At 52.8% G+C, this 18,964-nt stretch overlaps 1 protein-coding gene across 1 annotated transcript in view; it reads left to right on the plus strand.

Moving 5' to 3' along the window:
* LOC135892908 (neutral amino acid transporter B(0)-like) overlaps positions 1-16,067 on the plus strand; it is a 29,528-nt gene extending 13,461 nt beyond the window's left edge. Inside the window, exons 2-8 of the mRNA XM_065420670.1 lie at positions 7,129-7,171; positions 8,539-8,625; positions 9,871-10,037; positions 12,554-12,787; positions 13,266-13,460; positions 14,848-14,982; positions 15,830-16,067. Of these exons, the coding sequence (XP_065276742.1) occupies positions 7,129-7,171; positions 8,539-8,625; positions 9,871-10,037; positions 12,554-12,787; positions 13,266-13,460; positions 14,848-14,982; positions 15,830-16,067 (1,099 nt within the window). The remainder of the gene's footprint in view (positions 1-7,128; positions 7,172-8,538; positions 8,626-9,870; positions 10,038-12,553; positions 12,788-13,265; positions 13,461-14,847; positions 14,983-15,829) is intronic.
* Positions 16,068-18,964: the final 2,897 nt, after the last annotated feature.

Here is an 18,964-nt window from a genome sequence, read left to right on the forward strand (position 1 = left end):
TAACTCCATTGCACAGATGGGGAAGCTAAAACAGGAAGTCTGGTAAAATATGGACTTTAGCTGCAGGTGGTGGGGTTGGGGCTGGGCCTGCAGAGGCTATAAGGGGAAGAGAATAGGCTAGAAAGCCACTCCGTGGTTTGAATGGAAAAAACAGAGAACCACTTCAGACATCTGGGGCCTTAGTCTGTTGCTTGTGGGATCTTGTACAGTCACTTGCGTCGGTGCACATAGTGACATGCCGCCATGCTGATCTGGTGGTGGTTCACCGATGCTTTGCACTAGTGAGAACGAGTCCCAAGGGCAACAGAGTTGGGGCCCTATGAGTTTTCCCCCTGTAGTCCTTTCCAGCCAGCATAAACCAGTCCTATGTTGTAGTGGATGGGACCAGTTAAGGCTGCTCAAACTCCAGTTCAACTGGTGTGTCTATGTAGCGGGATCTGACTCCTTGCAGATGGGGAAGGATTGCCATGAATCCAGGGGATGAATTCAGACTGTCAACCAGTGAAGAATGGAGCTCTGTAATGAATGTGCCCTTCTCCCCATGGGATTGAGACAGGCAGGGACAGAAGCGGCTGCAGGAGACCACAGTGCTGGAGTAGAGCTCTGTACGTGTGCAGAACACCCCACAGCCCTGGTGATCACACTGCCCCTTATGCTGGGCTCTGTGACTGCTTGGGGAGTCCTGTAAAGGAGGGTGACTGGGAACTAGATCCCTAATGCAGTCCGTGGCAGCGCTCTGGGAATGAGGCAGGAAGGCTCACACTAGCCCTATTGTGCAGGATTAGCTGGAGGCACATGACAGCGGAGTCTGCGGAGCTTGGTTGCTTTTGGTACTTACTGGCTGCTATCTTTGGGTAACTTGGGGACAGGGTGTTGTGTCCTTAAGAGGATCACAAGCATGGCAGCCATATACTTCCCCTTCCAGAGCCTGCCTGAATACTCCCTTTACCTCTGCAGTGGGTAAGCCCCTTCCAAGGGGGGAGTATACAGTCCCCCTACCCACCCCACTCCCAGCTAGGGCTGAGCTGGGCTCATGCCATGTTTGCTTTGGATCAGGATAGTTCTCTTGAGGGGAAAACGCAGTCGCTCCCTTTAGAACCAGTCCTGTGTTGGAATGTGGCAATCGCTGGGGTTTGACTGTGGCGGCCCCGTGTAACTGCTGTTTGGATTCGTGTTTCAGGGCCGGCTGCGGGCAGAGAAGATGCAGGCATCTCCCCGCTGCCCCAAAGGGATGGTGCTTCTCAGCCAAGCTTGTCCATGTGGGCTGGGAGAAGTTGGGTTTGGACTGTGATGTGAAGGCCGGGCAAAGTGCCTGGGTAACTCTTCACCCCACCTCAGCACCTGAGGCACAGATCATTCAGGTCTGCCTTCAGCCTTGGGAATTGTTGAAGGGCCTGCTGGCTCTTCCATGGGAAATCCCCTCTCTCTGATCTCATGTAAAATTTCTGATGGAAGTAGCCATTAGTGTCATGTTGCCCAGGGCGAGGAAAGCTCTGTTCTGTGTGGCTGAGGTGCAGCTTTGGGAGTCAGGACTCCAGGGTTCAATTCTCCTCTCTACCACTCGCAGCGTGACCTTGAGCGAGCCACTATCCCTTGTCTGGGCCTCGGTTTCCCCATCTCTGAAATCAGGAATTGCCAGACTGCATCAGATCAGGGGCCCATCTAACCCATTCCTTCCACGGAACCCAATCCCAGCTGCCTTAGAGGCAGGTCCAAGAAACCCAGCAGTGTTGGGATAACCTGCCCCCAGAGAAACTATCTCCTGACCCCAGAAGTTAGAAGTTGTCACAACACCCTTCCTTGCTTCAGGGGTAATCCCTTCCAAAACTCCTGGCTTTTAATATTAATGACCAACTCTAGATATCCTAGTTATCCTTATGAACATCTAATTCTCATATCAATCCTGCTAAGCTCTTGGCCTTCATTTCCCAGTTAAATGAATTGGGTACAAAGAGCTTGGAGATCCTTGTGGGGATGGGAGGTGTTTCTGATAGTCAGGGAATGTAGTGTTGGGTCTAATCTTGTCCAGCTATGCTACTCAATTCCCTGGAGGAGGTCAGACAGATCTATGAGTGATCCTTAACGAAGAGGGCTGGTCAGTATGTTTAGAGGAAGGTGGTGGGACCCAAAGGATAAATGTGGGGCTGATGGGTCAAGCACAATGTATCCTACAACTGTATGAAACTGACCCAAGGAATTATTCCTATAGAAACTTGCCAATCTACCTAGTGTGTCAAAGGCCTGTGCAGTGTTCTCAACCCTAGCAGCTCCCCAGTGAGACCACTGGTGTTGTCTGTGCTCTAGGTAAGAAGCAAAGAGGTTGTCTCTTGCCCATAGTTAGAGATGTGTAGAGGACAGAGGCATGTATATTGTGTGTACCCATAGGGTGGGTGTCACAAGTAACTTGTGGGTGCCAGGCATAAATTCCTTTATCCAATGGATGGGTGGCATGTAGCAGGGCTTATCAAAGGCAACAATAGAAACTGCAACCGTCAGGGAAAGAAGTGATGGATCCGGATACCAGAGACAACTGGTTAGGTGCAGTGTAGCATGCTCCAGGATCTGCAGCTAAGCTGGTATTTACTCTGCTGGGGACAGTCCTTCTGTTGTCTAGTGGCTCACCGGAGTGGATGATCTGATCAGACAGATCACTACTAAATGAAAGTAACAAAGGCGCATGAAAAGGCCCCATGGACAACTTGTGAGGCAAATACAAATATTGCCTTTGTGCCAAACCTCTGATAAAGGGGGGGGGGGGGGAGGGGGAGAGCAGGGGGGCTGTTTCTAAAAATCCCTTTATAATATGGTCCTGTCATCAGGTGGAGGCGTTCTTAGCACCCAGGACTCCGGTAAACTCAGAGCAGCCTGGATTCTAACTCTCCTCATAACAGAACTGTTCCACTCCAATAAAAACAGGATTGCTGCAGAGCACAATGTGCTTCCCTTGGAAAATTAGTCAACCCGATAGTTGATGATCGCAAGAAGGAACGAGGAAGCGTAGGCCACTGGATTGGGACTTGGGACCTGGGTTCTAGTCCCAGATCTGCCACTGACTTGCTGGGTGACCTTGGGCAAGTCACTCCTCTTCTTTCTCACCCCCCCCCCCACCCCCTGCCTGTGCCTTGGTTTCCCCTCTTGCTAGATGCAGGTACTGGTCACAACACAGAGGGATTCCCTAAGTCAGTTGAGACCTCTGTGCTATTGTAATAAGTGTTAAGTGAGCCCCCTGGGATAGGGGAGACCTTACAAATATGGGGTTCCATGGTGCCATCTTAGTGGCTTTCAAGTGAGACTACCACTCCAGTGCGAGTTCATCTTGGAGCACACCCACCACTCCCCTACCCTAACTCATAAGGACGTCACTGAGTTCTGAGCACAAAGAGCATTGCAGGCTCCTGCTCTTTTATGTATTATGCTGCTAGCAAGCAACCCGAAAAGCCATGCAAACAGGTCCGGTCCAAAGCCTCCATTTCAGGACTTCTGGGTTCTATCCCCAGTGCTGATGCTGCAGCCTTGGAAGACGCACTTGATCTCTGTGCTTTTGTAAAATGGCTAGAAGCTCACCGTGGTTGTGAGAGTCGGGGCTTGTCTAGAGGGATGTTGCCAGATCAGGCTGTTGTAATGAATCCTATTTAGAACAGGAGTGACTCCAGTTTGTCTGCTTAAGGTTCACATGGATGCATTACTAACTACTCTGCTGCTGGCATTCCTCCTGTTGCTATCCCACACTGCACTGCTTCACATCTGGATTGGCCTGTCTGTGCTGCCTTCTGCTCTGGGCTCATCTTGACTGGATGCATACTCTAAGTGGTGGCATGCAGCCAGCTTTGCCTCTCTACAGTACCAGGTAGGGGTGAGTTCATGCCCTGTATTTCCTGGAGACCACCTGAGTTTGATTGCAGCTCTCCAGCAAGAACGATGTCCAGCATTGGACTGCAGACATCTACAAGATACTGAGATGAGGGGGCACTGCCAGGCCTGGTTCTAGTGGCCAGCCAGAGCAAAGGGGCTCTGTCAGAGGTATCTGAAAGCAAGGGAGGAGAACAGGGTTTCCAGTAATGCTCATCACATGGGTAGGTAATGGGACTGGACTCCAGTGACGACATTCTTAGGAGCTGTTTTCTACAAGGCATCCAAGACAGCATGACAATACCCAAGATGTCTAGGGTCCTTTCCACACCACGGGGTCTAAGCCCGAGGAGGTCTTCCTGGGTAGACAAGAACTGTGTGACATAGCACATGCAGAGATCACAAGAACCCTGTGTGTGCAGCCTGACTGAAGCTGCCATGGAGGAGAGATCTACCAGCAGTCCGCTTTGCCATGCTGTGGGTGGGAGGTGTACCCATATTATGTGCCACGTTACAATACAACTGTCTAGGGGGTGTTAAACAGCTCTCTTCTGGGTATCAGCTGTCCTCTACCAAGCTGAGCAGAGCTCGAAGACAAACCGGCAGAGAGAAGTTATCATCCCCGTCCTCCTCCATGCTCAAAAGGGGACCTCTGCCAGAGACTTAAAGCTATAAAATAGCAAATACCCCAGCCAGGGCCATGGTGGGGGTTCCTCTGTACACAGTTTATGCTTGTTGTAGCAGCCGCTCCAGCAGGAACCGTACTCTGGGTCCCAGGTTGTTCCAGTGCACTTCAATTAAGATACAATTAAACTGTATGAGGTAAATGGCCGAAATCTGCTTAGGGAGCCACTCCAGAATCACAAGGCATTTTCAATCGTTTCCTACAGGCTGTGAACCTTTGTGTTTAGTTGCTGTAAAGGTTTATTTTTTTACAGGTGTTCATTTAAAAAAAAAAAAAAATTAAGGCACAGGGAATGCTGTGCTTTAGCACACATGTTTTTCATGGCCATCTACACCCTGTAGAGCTAGTGGTCCCCTTCCATTCCTGCAGCAGCTGGGCAGACCCTATCCTCAGGAATAGCAGTGCTGCATCTCTCCTAGGTTTGCCCATTGCCTTCTGGAACAAGACTGCCCTGAGGCCAGTTCTCCAACATAAGAATAGGATAAGCACCCCTGCAGGCTACCACTAACCTGCCCCCCTACCCAGCATTGCTACATAGGTGTATAGACAAGTGGGAAGAGAAGAGGGGAAGGGCATTCTGAAAGCAGAAGGAGAAGCAATGTTTTCTCACTATTGGTATGGGAACTAGCACTGGGAGAATAAATGTGATCATTCTGGTTCCCCTCAGCAGCTGGTTCCCGTGGCCTGTGCATCCAGGGTCCTGGCACCAATAAAATTAGCTCAAATCTCCAATGATGAGGAAGAGACAAGAGGAAACATTCAGGGAACCAGTGCCTGCAGCCTATGAAGGCAGAATGGTGGAGGCTCACAGGAGAGTGTGCGGCCCTGGAAAGGGACATGATAGAGATTTTTTTTTTTGTAGCAAAGGTCAAGCACTGCCCCTAAGTCTTGCCCTGCCAACGATGTGGAACGCATCACATTGGGACGACTGTGGTGTGGGAAAGACCTCACTCAACCCTCTGCAGAAGGATAGGCCTGAGTGCCCCTCCTCCAGGAGATTATGAGCACCCCATAGGCTGGGTGTGTCACAGTTCTGTGGCCTACATTCTTGGTTAACTGTCTGGGTTTCTTTTATTAAAGTAGTAGTGTTTTTGTGGTGGGCGTTACTTGTTAACTCAATGGATCTTTTTGCCCAACTTGGCTGGGACATTCTATTACATCACTTACATCACATCCCTCCATCCTATGAGTTCCTAATAAAAACCAGTGCACAAACACATGAGTCACAGTTGCATCACTGCTCCTGTTTCCTTGAACGCTTGGGACATGTTTTCTCAGAGGTTGTCTATAATGTTCAGAAATTCTCTCCACTTCTTGTCCCGGCTCTCTTCCCTGGCTCGTGGATGTTTTGTGATGAGTGTTTGCTATGTTCTGCACAAGGCATGCTGTGAGGAGAAATAGCCAGCCTGGCTCGGTGCCATGGCTGCTTTCCCTTCGCTCTTCCAAATGCATGTGCCACTGTCATTTTGCAGCACCATTTTCATCAAAATCTCTGGCCTGGGATGTGTGGGTGGTGCAAAGAAAAGGCACTAATCTCTTAGTAATTGCCCCTGTACCATGCAGGCCCCCCACCCATGCACAGGCATTGCCAAACTTTGACCTGGGGCCAGAAGCATCCTCTTAATAGCCTTGCACACCTCCACAAGACCAGCCCAAGCAGTTGATTTCTCTTCCCCCGCCCCCAAAACAAAACTCCAGATCACTAAGTGACCACTAGCAGTGGGGGGGGGGGGGGGAAAGGTGAGCTTCCAAATGGCCCCACACTTCTCTGTGCAGAGGGGAATTCTCATGTTGGGCTTTTGCTGCTCCAGGGTGAGCTCTGCAGAGATCTCTAGGACCGTAGCCTGCTGCAGCTACTGTTGGTCAGCCCCGTTGAGCAGCACTATCCTGTCCTCCTCCATCTGCGCTAGTTGACCAAGCCCAAAAACAGCTCTGCACTCAGTAAGGCTGCTCCGGTTAAATGCCATGCTGGAGTAACGGCTAGATTTCCTCTTCTCCCCCTCAGTGGCTGTATCACTGCGCATCCAAAGCTCCTGACCCAGGCCTGTCGGCTGAGTGACTGCCAATACACATGCCTCATCCTGACATGAGCTCTGCGCTCCATGTGTCCCCAGGGCGGTCTGATTAGCAGTTTGAAAATGGCGCTGGCAAAATGCAGATGAATTATGGGATGGTAGGAGAGGAATCATCGGTATTTCTCCAATCTCCTTCCCCAAGTCCCAGAATTCCTCTAGGTTCTGGGAGGCTTCCCACAATGCACCGTGAGAAAAATCCTAGAGCACCGAGTTGAGCGGTAGAAGTTGGCAGTATGGGGACAGCTGCCCAGAACGCTTCCTGCTTCATTTGAACAACGGCAGAGCTGTGTGGCTGCAGTAATTAACAGAGGTTGTACCTTAAGGCCACATAACAGCTCCGTGCTGCGTCCTTCAGTTCTATACAGTTAATTCAGGGTACTTCGAGTGAACAAACGAGATTGATTTAACTTTCCTGTATAGACAAACCTTTGCTCTGAGATCTCTAATGCGAAGGGGGCCGATTTAGTGACCTTGTATTTCTCTGAAGCTTCGCTGTCTAAACCTTTTCCTTCTCCACAGGAACATCTTCCCTTCCAACCTGGTGTCGGCGGCGTTCCGCTCGGTAAGTGACTCGCTGCATCATCCCATGCGCTGCGCTGTGTCCCGCAGGTCTCCCCTTAATAACCGTTCTAGAAACTGTCCTTGGGCTGTTTGTCCGAGTGTAGGAAACCGTCCTAGTGCCGCCTGCACTGCAGATATCCTCCGGGTTGGGGGCAGAACAGTCCCTTCACAGGTCAGTAGTGTAGATGGAACCTACTGACTCTCATGGAGTATTGCAGGACTGTCAAGAGCTGCCTTCCATAGACTTAGCCAGGGCCGGCTCCAGGCTTTTTGCCGCCCCAAGCAGCAAAAAGAAAAGAAAAAAAGCCGCAATCGTGATCTGCTCTACCGCCGCCGCTTCAGTCTTCAGCGGCTGGTCCTTCGATCCAAGAGGGAGTGAGGTACCCGCCGCCGAATTACCGCCGAAGACCCGGACCTGCCGACCCTCTCGGTTGGCCGCCCCAAGCACCTGCTTGCTGGGCTGGTGCCTGGAGCCGGCCCTGGGCTTAGGGTGGGCGAGAAGTGCCCTCAATATGTTTATACAGCGCCTAGCACAGTGGGGCCTCTGGGAAAAGAATAAACGATGAACGTGATGTTGGGTGCATAATGCCTGCTCTAGAGAGACAGTGGTGGTTTTGCTGAGTCACTCGGAATTAGGATCAGGTGGATCCAAGTGGCGCTCAATCTCCCCAGGTTCTTCTGATGGGTCTGCCATGGTATCTGATGGCCTCCTGAGATTGAAAAAGGACAATCAGTGTGTGCCCTTTAGAGAGGGAGAGAGCCCTTAATGGAGAGCTAAGCTCAGGTGGGTGGGGTGGTGGGGGAACTCAGGCTGAGAATTATGTTAACAACCAAGGCAAATCCCAGATGGGGATGTAAATTCACCCTTCTCCATTGTGTGGGAACTCTGCCTGCTCACACTGCAGTGCATTTAATGCACATGGATTCTAAAAATACACCTGGGAACTGGCAAGCTCCGGCTAAGCACCTGATTATAGGATCTGGGTAGCAGGTGAAGGCTTCAGTGTAAGCATCGCGGTAATTGCAGGGTTTACATACAGTGTAGTTTGGCAGGTGCAGTTATTGCTAATGGAACAAGGGGATCATAAGCAAATCTGTCACCACGCTAACCTTTGGGTTATATTCATTTGTGGCAATTATGCTGCGGTTATAGTTGTAATTGCAGTGTAACTAAAGTGTAACTGGTCACTACGCTGTACCGTGTGACCTATAACTTCATACCAAGCGTGCACACTCCCCCACCCTGTTGGCCATTAAACAACATTGGGTGGGTTTTTCCATCTCAGCCCATCTTGTAGGCCCCCAAACTGTGTGGGGTTAATCATAAGACATGGCTGAAGCAGTTTATCTCCCCTTTTGTCTCTCCAGTATGCTACCCACTACAAGCTAGTGGTGATCAGGAAGAATGTCACCGATGACCTGGGAGTCTTCAATGAAACCATCACAGAGGAGAAGGTAAGAACCTCATCCTGGGGAACGGTGCTGCTACAAGCCGCTCTGGTCTGATCCCTGCTGAGATGAACCTTCAGCCTTGCCTCTGCTGCTAAGAACACAGGGAGCAGGTGAAACTGCTGTCATCCCAACCCCATGTCAGAAGCTGCACACGGAGGCCTCTGCTTTACAGCAGAGCCAGAGACTAGGCTGGCCTGAGTCCGTCCTGTTTGCTCATACGGGATTGGTTAGTGGTGAGGCCCAGTTGGGGTGGGACCATCTAAATCCGCTAAGCTGTTGTGTCTGTTTGGATTGGAGGGGCCTTGGAATCATAGAATCATAGAATATCAGGGTTGGAAGGGACCTCAGGAGGTCATCTAGTCCAACCCCCTGCTCACAGCAGGACCAATCCACAGTTAGATTTTTGCCCCAAATTCATTTGTGGCAATTATGCTGCAGTTATAGTTGGTGCTAAGAGTCCTGTCCAGATGGGAACTCTGCAGACCCACCCCTGCTTCCTCCTTGTCTGTGACTAGGACACTGCTGGTGCCCCATCGGCCTCTTCTCCATTGCTCTGGAATAGGACATAATTGCAGGGAGCTTCTTCATGGCCTGGACGTAGTAGCCTCTCAGAACTAGAGGCTTTGCGTCCTACTCTGTTCCCTTCCCAGCCGTGTCCAAGGAACCCCTGGGAGAGCCAGACAGGCCTCCTTAGTACAGACAAGGTGCTATCTCCCAAAGATGAAGCCCCGTATTTTTAAAAATTGGATGGTGACTGGATAGGTATGTGTTAACAACATGAATCTGAGAACAGGCCATTCCCATTGCTCCCCCTTGTCCTCAGTCAAGTGGTCATGGAAGGACTCTGTGTATGACACCAACCTTCACAAATGCTATCCAGACCATCTCCCTTATTCCTGGAGATGCCACCCAGCATGGTCCACTATGGAAGCTCATGACTGTACAGACATCTGTTCAGTAGTGTGAGTGCTGGGCAGAGGATCGCAAAGACAAGACCCAGGCAATGCATGTGTCTGTGTCTCGCAAATGCAGGGAGGTCACCTCTCCAGGTTCTCCAGCCTTCTGGGACCTTAAAGTACTGATGGCTAAAGTTCTACAAGGCTCTCCTTTCTTGCCAAACTCACGCCTGTCAAGCAGCCGCAAATAGCTAGAGCCTTTCTCTGTTCCCTGGTCTGTTGTCTTCTCTGAGCTACCTTGTTCCTCTGATGACAAATGTTGACGACAAATGTTGACCTCTTCTCTGCTCAGGTTCCCCTGGGAGATGAGGTGGAAGGGATGAACATCCTGGGTTTGGTGGTTTTTGCCATCGTCTTTGGGATCGCTCTGCGGAAGCTTGGGCCCGAGGGGGAGAACCTGATAAAGTTCTTCAACTCCTTCAATGAAGCCACCATGGTGCTGGTCGCCTGGATCATGTGGTATGAAAGGGCAGCTAGTTGCACCCATTGGGAGAAGGGGGTTGATTCGGTGAGGGGTGGGCAGTGACTGGTAACTTGGCGATAAGACTGTCTCCTGTAGTGCGTCGCCCTGGGTAGATAGCCAGAGCTGTGGGGGGTGGGTGCAAAGGCCTGTGGGGATAATTATGGGGCTAGATGAGCTGGTGATGGGAATCTACCAAGCTGCTCAGATAGAGTTGTGTGGTGATTCTGTGCAGTAATGGAGACCATTCCACTTGGCTCGGTGCTAATTCTTTAACATGGAAACGATTCCACTTGGCTCAGTGCTAATTCATTAACATCCTCACTCTGGAAGAGCTGGGCTCCCTCACCAGTACGTACAGTTAGTGCCTTGCTCTCAGGCCCTCCGAGACCTGGATGTGAGCCTGACTACAGAAAGGGAGAGGTCAAGTGATTCATCCAGGGTGGCAGAGTCATCTGCAGAGCCACAAATAGAACCTGGCCCTGCTCTGCTGATCTTGGGTCAGACGCATGCCGGGGGCGTAATATTATACCGCAGATGCTCTTGGACGCGGTTGTTGGCACTTTCTTTCCCGGTGTGCCAATATGCCAGGTGCAGCGGTGACTACGCATTGGTGCTTACACCCAGTTCTGCCTCCTTTTAGCGGCTGGACATTCCTGTTCTTCCTCTGCTGTTGGGAGATGGGTAAATGACTTGCTGTATTGGAAACGCCATGGTGTAGTGTGAGATGGGAGTGGAAAGATCATGGGAGTTTTTTCCCTAGCTGAATGCATTAGTGGATTGTGGGGTTCTTTGCTTCTGGAAGGGTCTGGTGCGCGCATCTCTGGACTGGAAAGGGCAATAAATAGAATCCTCTCTCTGGGCTTGAGGAGTGGACAGCAAGGATCAGCAAAAGTCCTCCTGGCTATGGCTGGACTGCTTATCCACCTCTTCTGGGATCTTGCCCCGCTGAGTCCTCTTGTTGTATTTGGACTTTCAGAAAGCCTTTGACAAGGTCCCTCAACAAAGGTTCTTGAGCAATGTAAGCTGTCATGGGATAAGAGGGAAGGGCCTCTCGTGGATCAGTAAGTGGTTAAAAGACAGAAAACAAAGGGTAGGAATAAATGGTCAGTTGTCACAGTGGAGGAAGGGTAAATACCGGAGTCCCCCAGGGGTTGGTACTGGGACCAACCTTCATAAATGATCTGGAAAAAGGGATGATCAGTGAGGTGGCGAAATTTGCAGATGATACAAAATTCCTCAAGACACTTACGTCCATAGCAGACTGCAAAGAGGTACAAAAGGATCTCACAAAACTGGGTGACTGGGCATCAAAATGGCAGATGAACTTTAGTGTTGATAAATGCAAAGTAAAGCGCGTTGGAAAACATAATCCCAACTATACATACAAAATGATAGGGGTCTAAATTAGCTGTCACCGCTCAAGAAAGAGATCTTGGAGTCATTGTGGATAGTTCTCTGAAAACATCTGCTCAATATGCAGCTGCAGTCAAAATGTTGGGAAAGGGATAGATAATCAGACAGAAAATATCATAATGCCACTATATAAATCCACACCTTGACTGTTGCATGCAGTTCTGGTCGCCCCATCTCAAAAAAGATACATTAGACTTAGAAAAGGTACAGAGATGGGCAACAAAAATGATTGGGGGAGTGGAACAGCTTCCATACGAGGAGAGATTAAAAAGCTTGACTGAGGCTGAGAAATGACTAAGGGGAGAAATGATAGAGGTCTGAAAAATCATGAATGGTGTGGAGAAAGTGGATAAGGATGTATTATTTACCTCTTCACGTGACACAAGAACCAGGCAGTCACCCAATAATATTAATAGGCAGCAGGTTTAAAACAAACAAAAGGAAGTACCTCTTCACCCAATGCATAGTCAACCTGTGGAATTCCTTGCCAGGGGATGCTGTGAAGGCCAAAAGTATAACTGGGTTCAAAAAAGAATGAAGTTCCTGGAGGATAGGTCCATCGATGCCTACTAGCCAATATGGTCACGGGCACAACCCTGTGTTCTGGGTGTCCCTAAACCTCTGACTGCCAGAAGCTGAGACTGGATAATGGGATGGATCACTTGATAATTGCACTGTTCTGTTCATTCCCTCTGAAGCATTTGGTGTTGGCCACTGTCAGAAGACAGGATACTAGGCTATGTGGACTCTTGGTCTGACCCAGTATGGCCATTCTGATGTAACCTCCTCTCCACTCCCGAGCAGCATGTGCTGGGCAGACTTGTTTCAGGCGATGTGGATTCCTCCTGACCTATGAGAGGTAGCATGAACTAAGAAAGGGATTCAGCCCAGATTTCGGTGGAAGTTAGGAGCTTGAATATCTTTGAGGATCTGAGCCTGGGAGCCAGGACTCCTGGGTTCTCATCCTGGCTTGGCCACTGCACGCAGATCTGGGGCAAGACACTTAACCTGGCTTTTCCCATCTACAAAATGAGGATAATTGCCAACCTGGCTGAGGGGGGGGGGTCTCCCTGTCTTCACTGGTCTCTCCTGCCCTTAGGTACGCTCCCCTTGGTATCATGTTCCTGGTGGCTGGCAAGATTGTGGAGATGGAGGACGTGGTGGTCCTCTTCACCAGCCTGGGCAAGTACATCTGCTGCTGTGTCTTAGGGCACTTCATCCACGGCTTCATCCTCCTCCCAGTTATCTACTTCATCTTCACACGCAAGAACCCCTACAGGTTCCTCTGGGGCATCTTCACAGCGCTGGCCACTGCCTTCGGCACCTCCTCCAGGTATTGTAATGCTAGCTGTGGGCACAGGAGCTATGGGGCTTGAGTAAACCTCTCGTAGGGAGGCTTCCAGCAGATCAGGGAGGCCCTGGCTCTGTACTTGGTCCTGCTAGTGAAGGCAGGGGGCTGGACTCGATGACTTTTCAAGGTCCCTTCCAGTTCTAGGAGATAGGATATCTCCATTCATTTATTTAATTTATATTTTTTATTTATTTAAGTGAGGTGCATTCATTCTCCAGTGAAGCACCTGGCTTTGGCTGCTGCACAGCAGAACATCTAGACCAAGGAGGTAACAAACTTGGTGGGGACTGTTTCCCATTTGTAGTGTAGCCTATGGGTGCCCTTCTCCCACAGGGAAGGGTGCCTATGGATCTATTAGGAAGTTCTGCATTGGCTGCCCACCCTTACGTACACACCCGGCTCAAGGCCTAGCTGGGCTGGTGCATGAGTACTCAGCGTACGCGCTCTGATCTCTCCACAGCTCTGCCACGCTGCCGCTGATGATGAAGTGCGTTGAGGAGAACAACGGCGTCTCCAAGCACATCAGCCGCTTCATCCTGCCCATCGGGGCCACGGTCAACATGGACGGGGCCGCCCTCTTCCAGTGCGTGGCGGCCGTCTTCATCGCCCAGCTGAACAGCATCCCGCTCAACTTCATCCAGGTCATCACCATCCTGTGAGTGGAGCAGCCCGCACCCTGCTCTGGCGCTAAAACACTGAGCCACAGAATCTGCCCCACCCCACTCCGAGAGCTGGGCTGGTTATTAGCCCTGGCTTACACAGGGGCGAGTGGGGTCCTGAGGCACAGGGAGGTGATGGGACTTGCCAAGCGGTGGCGGGGCTTGGACTAGAACCCAGGAGTCCTATCTCCATACGAGACCATGCTTCTGTCCAGAGGCGAGAGTCCTTGACTCCCAGGTTCTTGATCTAACTGCTAGGCCCCGTTGTCTGGCCCCACCCGGCTGTTCCTCTTCCTCTTGCGGCTTTCTGCAGGAAACAGGGAATCTCCCTGCCTGCCTCACATAGGAAAAATGGAGTCATGAGCTTGCTGCCAAGACCAGGGGAGATCCTGCTGTGAGCCAGCGTCACATGAAAGTTGCTTCTGTGTTATAACTGAGCACAGTGAATGAGTAGCTGAGCCCTGGCACTAACCAGTGCGAGTTACAAGGGTTAGCAGCCAAGAGGCTGAATGTCCTGCCTCTGCAGAACTCCCAGGTCTTGGAAATCCAGGGGGTTGAGGGGCCCAGCTCCGCCGCCTCTCCCCCTCCCCTCCCCCCGGCACCCCGTGCTCTTAAAAGGCGGCCTTCACGCCTGGGTTGTGTCTGCGTTTCCCCAGTGCAGACACTGCTGGGGCGATGTTTGGGATACGGTCGCTGTCTGAGCTAAGGCACAGACGAGCTGTTGTCGTAGGAGCTTTCACTTCACCCAGCTGCTCTGCCACAGCCCCGAACCCCCCTCCAAGCGTGGGCACTGAGTCAGACTGGGATATGCCGTTGCCTCTGAGTGCGGGGCGCTCAGCCATGCTGATCCATCCGGTACACATCACACAAGGTGACCCAGAGGGTCAGTGATCAGAGTGTCCCGTGATTGTCCCGTGGCTCATTAGAGCCGGATGCTTCCTCCTTAGTCGAGAGATGCTGCCCACGCTCCTCCCCAGCAGTGGGTGGAAGGGGAAGAGCTCACTCTTTGCTGGCTGGCGTGGGGCCTGTCACTGGCTGGTTGTGCTGCTGGGAGGTCCCTTCTCTGAGCGGTGCTGACACACATCCGTTGGCCACGTACTCCTTAACTCAAGGATCACGTGGTTAGGGCTTGGGATACCTGGGTTCAAGTCTCAGCTCCACCACAGACTGTGTGACCTTGGGCAAGTCACTTGGGCCCGGTGTGCCTCAGTTTCCCCATCTGCACAATGGGAATAAGAGCCCTGCCCCACCGGGTGGGGGGGTTGTGAGGATAAGTGAGTTACATTGTGAAGTGCTTTGAGATCCACCAGTGAAAAGTGCTATGTAAGAGCACCCCTGCTGCACTGGTGACGTGTCTGATCTCTCTCTCTCTCTGTCCTGCAGTGTCACAGCTACAGCCTCCAGCGTGGGGGCAGCGGGGATCCCTGCCGGTGGCGTCCTCACCCTCGCCATCATCCTGGAAGCCGTTGGGCTGCCGACCAACGACATCTCCCTCATCCTGGCTGTGGACTGGCTTGTGTAAGGGCAGGACAGGGGGGCAAAGACACTGACCTGGGCTGTACGGGGTAGAACAGACAGATCCGTCTGATGGGCTCGGCGGGTGCAGCTGCCTGGAATGGGCCGGCTGGCTGGGTCCGTGGGAATCCGCTTCCCGGGGGCCCCCTACATTTCTGCAGCCTCAGCAGAGCACGTTAAACCAGCTGAGAGCAGTCTCGCACGGGGAGAGCCCTGGGCAAAGTGACACAAGGCTGCACTCCCCATAGGCTGTCTCCGCTTGGACGGGGCTGTTCCTTTGGCTGGCCTGCAGCTCAGCTTCTGCAAGGCTGCGGTTGCTGCATTCGCCTGCCGCGCAGCCGCCCCTGCTTCCAAAGGGGAAGGGACGGTGCCACGTAGACAAGCCCCGCGGCACAGTGCAGTGCCGCTTTGCCAGTGGGCAGCTGAAGCAAGGGGGTGCGTGGGTTAGTCTCCCACGAGTAGCTCGGTGCTACTTCCCCATGTCTGAACACTCTGGGCCTAGCAGCTAAAAAGCCTGATTGAGTGGGACCAGCTCGGAGCAAATCCCTGGCTCTGAATGGGACGTGCCCTGGGGCACAAGGGTGTATCCTGCGGGGTGCAGCATTCCTCCTGCTCTAGAAATCCTCTGGCGGCATCTGCCACAGTTGTGCCAAGTCAGCATCCAGCCCAACCAGAGGTCAAGAGCTGCGTGACGGGCTCTGGGTTGCTGGGCAGGGGCTTTGTGGCAGCGCTGGGCTGCCGTCTCCCGGTGGCACTGAAGCCCCTGCCCCTGGTTCAGAGCTGGGGAGCAGTGTCTGACTCCCTGCTGTTGCCTGTCTGCTCACCCACCAATCCTCCTATGTTTGTTCAGGGACCGCACCTGCACCGTCCTCAACGTGGAAGGAGACGCCTTTGGAGCCGGCCTCCTGCAGGTGTACACAGAGAGGACAATGGGGAAGGCTGAAGCCGAGGAGCTGGTGGAGATCAAGACTGAGGACTTGGGCCCCAGCAAGGTTCCGGGCGAGGAGGAAGGCTCCCCACTGATCAAGAGAGACGGGCCCGTCCCGCTGGCTGCCATTGGCTCCTGCGAGAAGGAGTCTGTGATGTAATCAGTGCCTGGAGCGTGGTCCTGGTCGGAGACTTTTCCTTTTTTAGGGTTCCTTTTTAAAGATGTGTCAATCAGGGCAGAAACGGCCACTTCTGGTTTTCTTAAACCTTGAACCTCCTGGGCCGAGGCAATCTCTGTGAGGGGGCTGATTAGCTCGAGACAATTCTGACAGCTCTCTAGAGTGACCCCCTGACACCCACCAATCTGACTCGTGTTGAGGGAGCTGGAATCTAGGCTGGGCTCCCAGCCCCACCTCTTATTCCTTTTCTATGTCAATCCCATTCTCCTGACGCTGGCTGCAGCCTGTGCTGGTTCAGGGGCCTCTTGAATCACTCCTTGCCTCTGACCTTCTGAGGTCTGCCCTCCCACCCCTGCCCTCTTCCTGTTAATTTTCTGGACCAAGCAAGCACCAGAACTGACCTCCTTGCGCTTTAAATGTGCTTAAGCATCTGGCGTTTCTTGAACTACTGGTAACGCCACTTTCCGTTGTGCACTCAGCTGCTCGAGTGGAGGCCGGCTGGCTCGCAGGCCCCTCCTGACCTCTCCTTGCCTGAAAGACTTGATACTCTAGCTCAGCCAGAGCTCCGGCTGGGGGTCCCTGGAAGAGATCCCCCCGCATTCTCTCCATGTGGCTACAACTCGGTTGTGAAACAGCTTGTGCCTTTGTCTGTGTGGCTGTGGTCCAGTCCTGTCTGTCACGCCGGTCCCGGAGGAGCCGGCGCTGACGTTGGTGTGGAGTCATGCGTCTGTGTCCCACGGTCTCTTGGTGTCCCGAGAAACTGGTTGCTCCAGCCAGGCTGACGTAATTTATTTTGCTATTTAAACGATACGAGTGAGTTGGTCTCTCCAGACAAGAGGGGAGGGAGCCCTTAGACAGCACCAATGGACTGGAGGCTGCACGTGGCATCTACCATGAAAAGGGGATGGGACAGATCCTGGACTGATGGGGAAGCCTGTACGTCAACACCCCAGCTAGGCATTGCCTTAATTATTTGGCTTGCCCTGCCTCTTGGGCTGGACACCCCAGCCAAGGGTTACAGCTCAGTGCTGATGTGTCAACCCTCTGGCTCTTCAGCATAACCTCGGACAGGCTGCGGTTCCTCTGGCCTCATTCACTCCTTAGCCTTGTAGACCCAAATCCTGCAGGGCTGTTCCGATGCCAGCTGGAACCTGTGCCACGACCAGCCGGGGGGGGCTCTGATCTGGGGCTGTTCTTGGGGGCGAATGGCTTGTTCTGTTCCGTTCCCCAGCAAGCCGTTCTGGGAGCTGTCAGGCCCTGGTAGCGCTTAAGCTATTGACCTCAGCCACAGCCTCAGTCCGGTGGGTTGGTCCGTTTGAATCTCTGCTGTATTTTCCCCAGAGACTTTGGGGTGAGGAATCACGAGGGGGGGATGGGTTTGCTCTTGGCATCAAGGTCCGACCCCGTTTTAAACAGATGGGGGGCAGGCTGGGAGAAGATACCAGGCCCCTCGGTAGATCTGACAGGGGAGGGTGTTTGCAATACTGGCCGGATCTTGGATGTGATTGCCCGCTCTGCTGGCTCCATGAGCTGTTACTGACCCAGTGTCTCTGGCTGATTCCCCCCTAGGCCAGGGGATGAGCGTTTCTGTTACTCAAGCTGGCTCTTTAACGCTGGTTTTACTTGGGCTTTTGGAGGCCCTTCGTTTGCCCTCTCAGGACTCAGGCTGAGTTGAGGGTTCAGTGGGGGGTGTTGGGAGAACCGAGCCGCTCGCTGGTGAGAACAAGCCCTGGCTGATCCCCGGGTGAACTCCCTTTGCTGGGGGGGGGGGATATTTTTAATGCTGCTCTCGCTGCTGGGGACATTGGCACGAAACATGCGCTTCAGGGCATTTAGTGTTCCTCTGGCAGCCGTCTCCATGGCAACCAACCAGTGGCAGGCAGGATCATTACTCCAGGTGAGGGAAGAAACCGGAGCCGCGGGTGAGCCGGCTCTAGAGGCACAAGCTGTACTGCCGGTAGCGCGGCTGTCTTTGGGCTGTAGCATGGGCCTCTTGACCTCTGCCATAGCTTCACGGTGACCTTCAGCCAGTCTCCTTCCCTCAGGGGAGGCAGATAACCTGGGTTTTAGCCCAGCCACCTACAAAACCCTCTGGCCCAGTTTGCTCTAAGGTTGGGCCAGCTAGCACAGCTGGGGGTATCTGCTGCTAGTCCTCCAAGGCCTGCCCATAATTCCCCCCCGAAGGATAGACCCATTCTGCCGTTGCCTTGGAAATAATTCTAGGGCATCCCAGCTCCAAGAACCAGCGGCTATGCCCCCAGATCCAGGGTCAGATCCAGCCCGCAGTAACAGGTAGGGCTTTGCAGGGGCATGCTCCCACCTGGGCTGGCCTGCGCCAGCTGCCTCTCACCTGCGTGACCTGGGCAGAGACTCCAGCCCCTTTGTTCCAGAAGGGGGTGAGAAAAGGCCCAATATGGGGGATAACTGAATCCTGGGGGTGGTGATTTGAGGGGCATCCCCCACTGGGGTCTGAGCCTTGCTTAGGCCCCGTAGCTGCTACGATGATATAGCACTCCTCAGGCTTGGGTCCCGCCCCGGTCAGTACTGACCCTGGATTTCAGTGGATCTTTGCCATCCCAGTCCCAGGGAGATGGAAGCACAATTTGAAGCAAGAGTAACTGTAGTGGCAGCTCTGTGATTCTCAGGCAGACTCTGCTGGGGGGACTGCAGGTCTCATCACCTGTTGGGCTTGAAAGCTATCCCTGGAGACAAGAATTTCCATCTCCAGAAGGTACCTGCGTGTAGGAGCAGCGGAGTGTGGTTTACACTGGCCACAGATCAGTGCCTGTGGGTGCAGGAAGGTTGGGTACAGGTCTATCTGAATCTGCTTCAGCCTTTTGGAAGCATGAACAAATCCCTAGACCGGTCTTTGGGCTGAG

Source organism: Emys orbicularis, chromosome 21 (assembly GCF_028017835.1).
Source record: "Emys orbicularis isolate rEmyOrb1 chromosome 21, rEmyOrb1.hap1, whole genome shotgun sequence".
In the NCBI taxonomy this organism is placed as follows: domain Eukaryota; kingdom Metazoa; phylum Chordata; order Testudines; family Emydidae; genus Emys; species Emys orbicularis.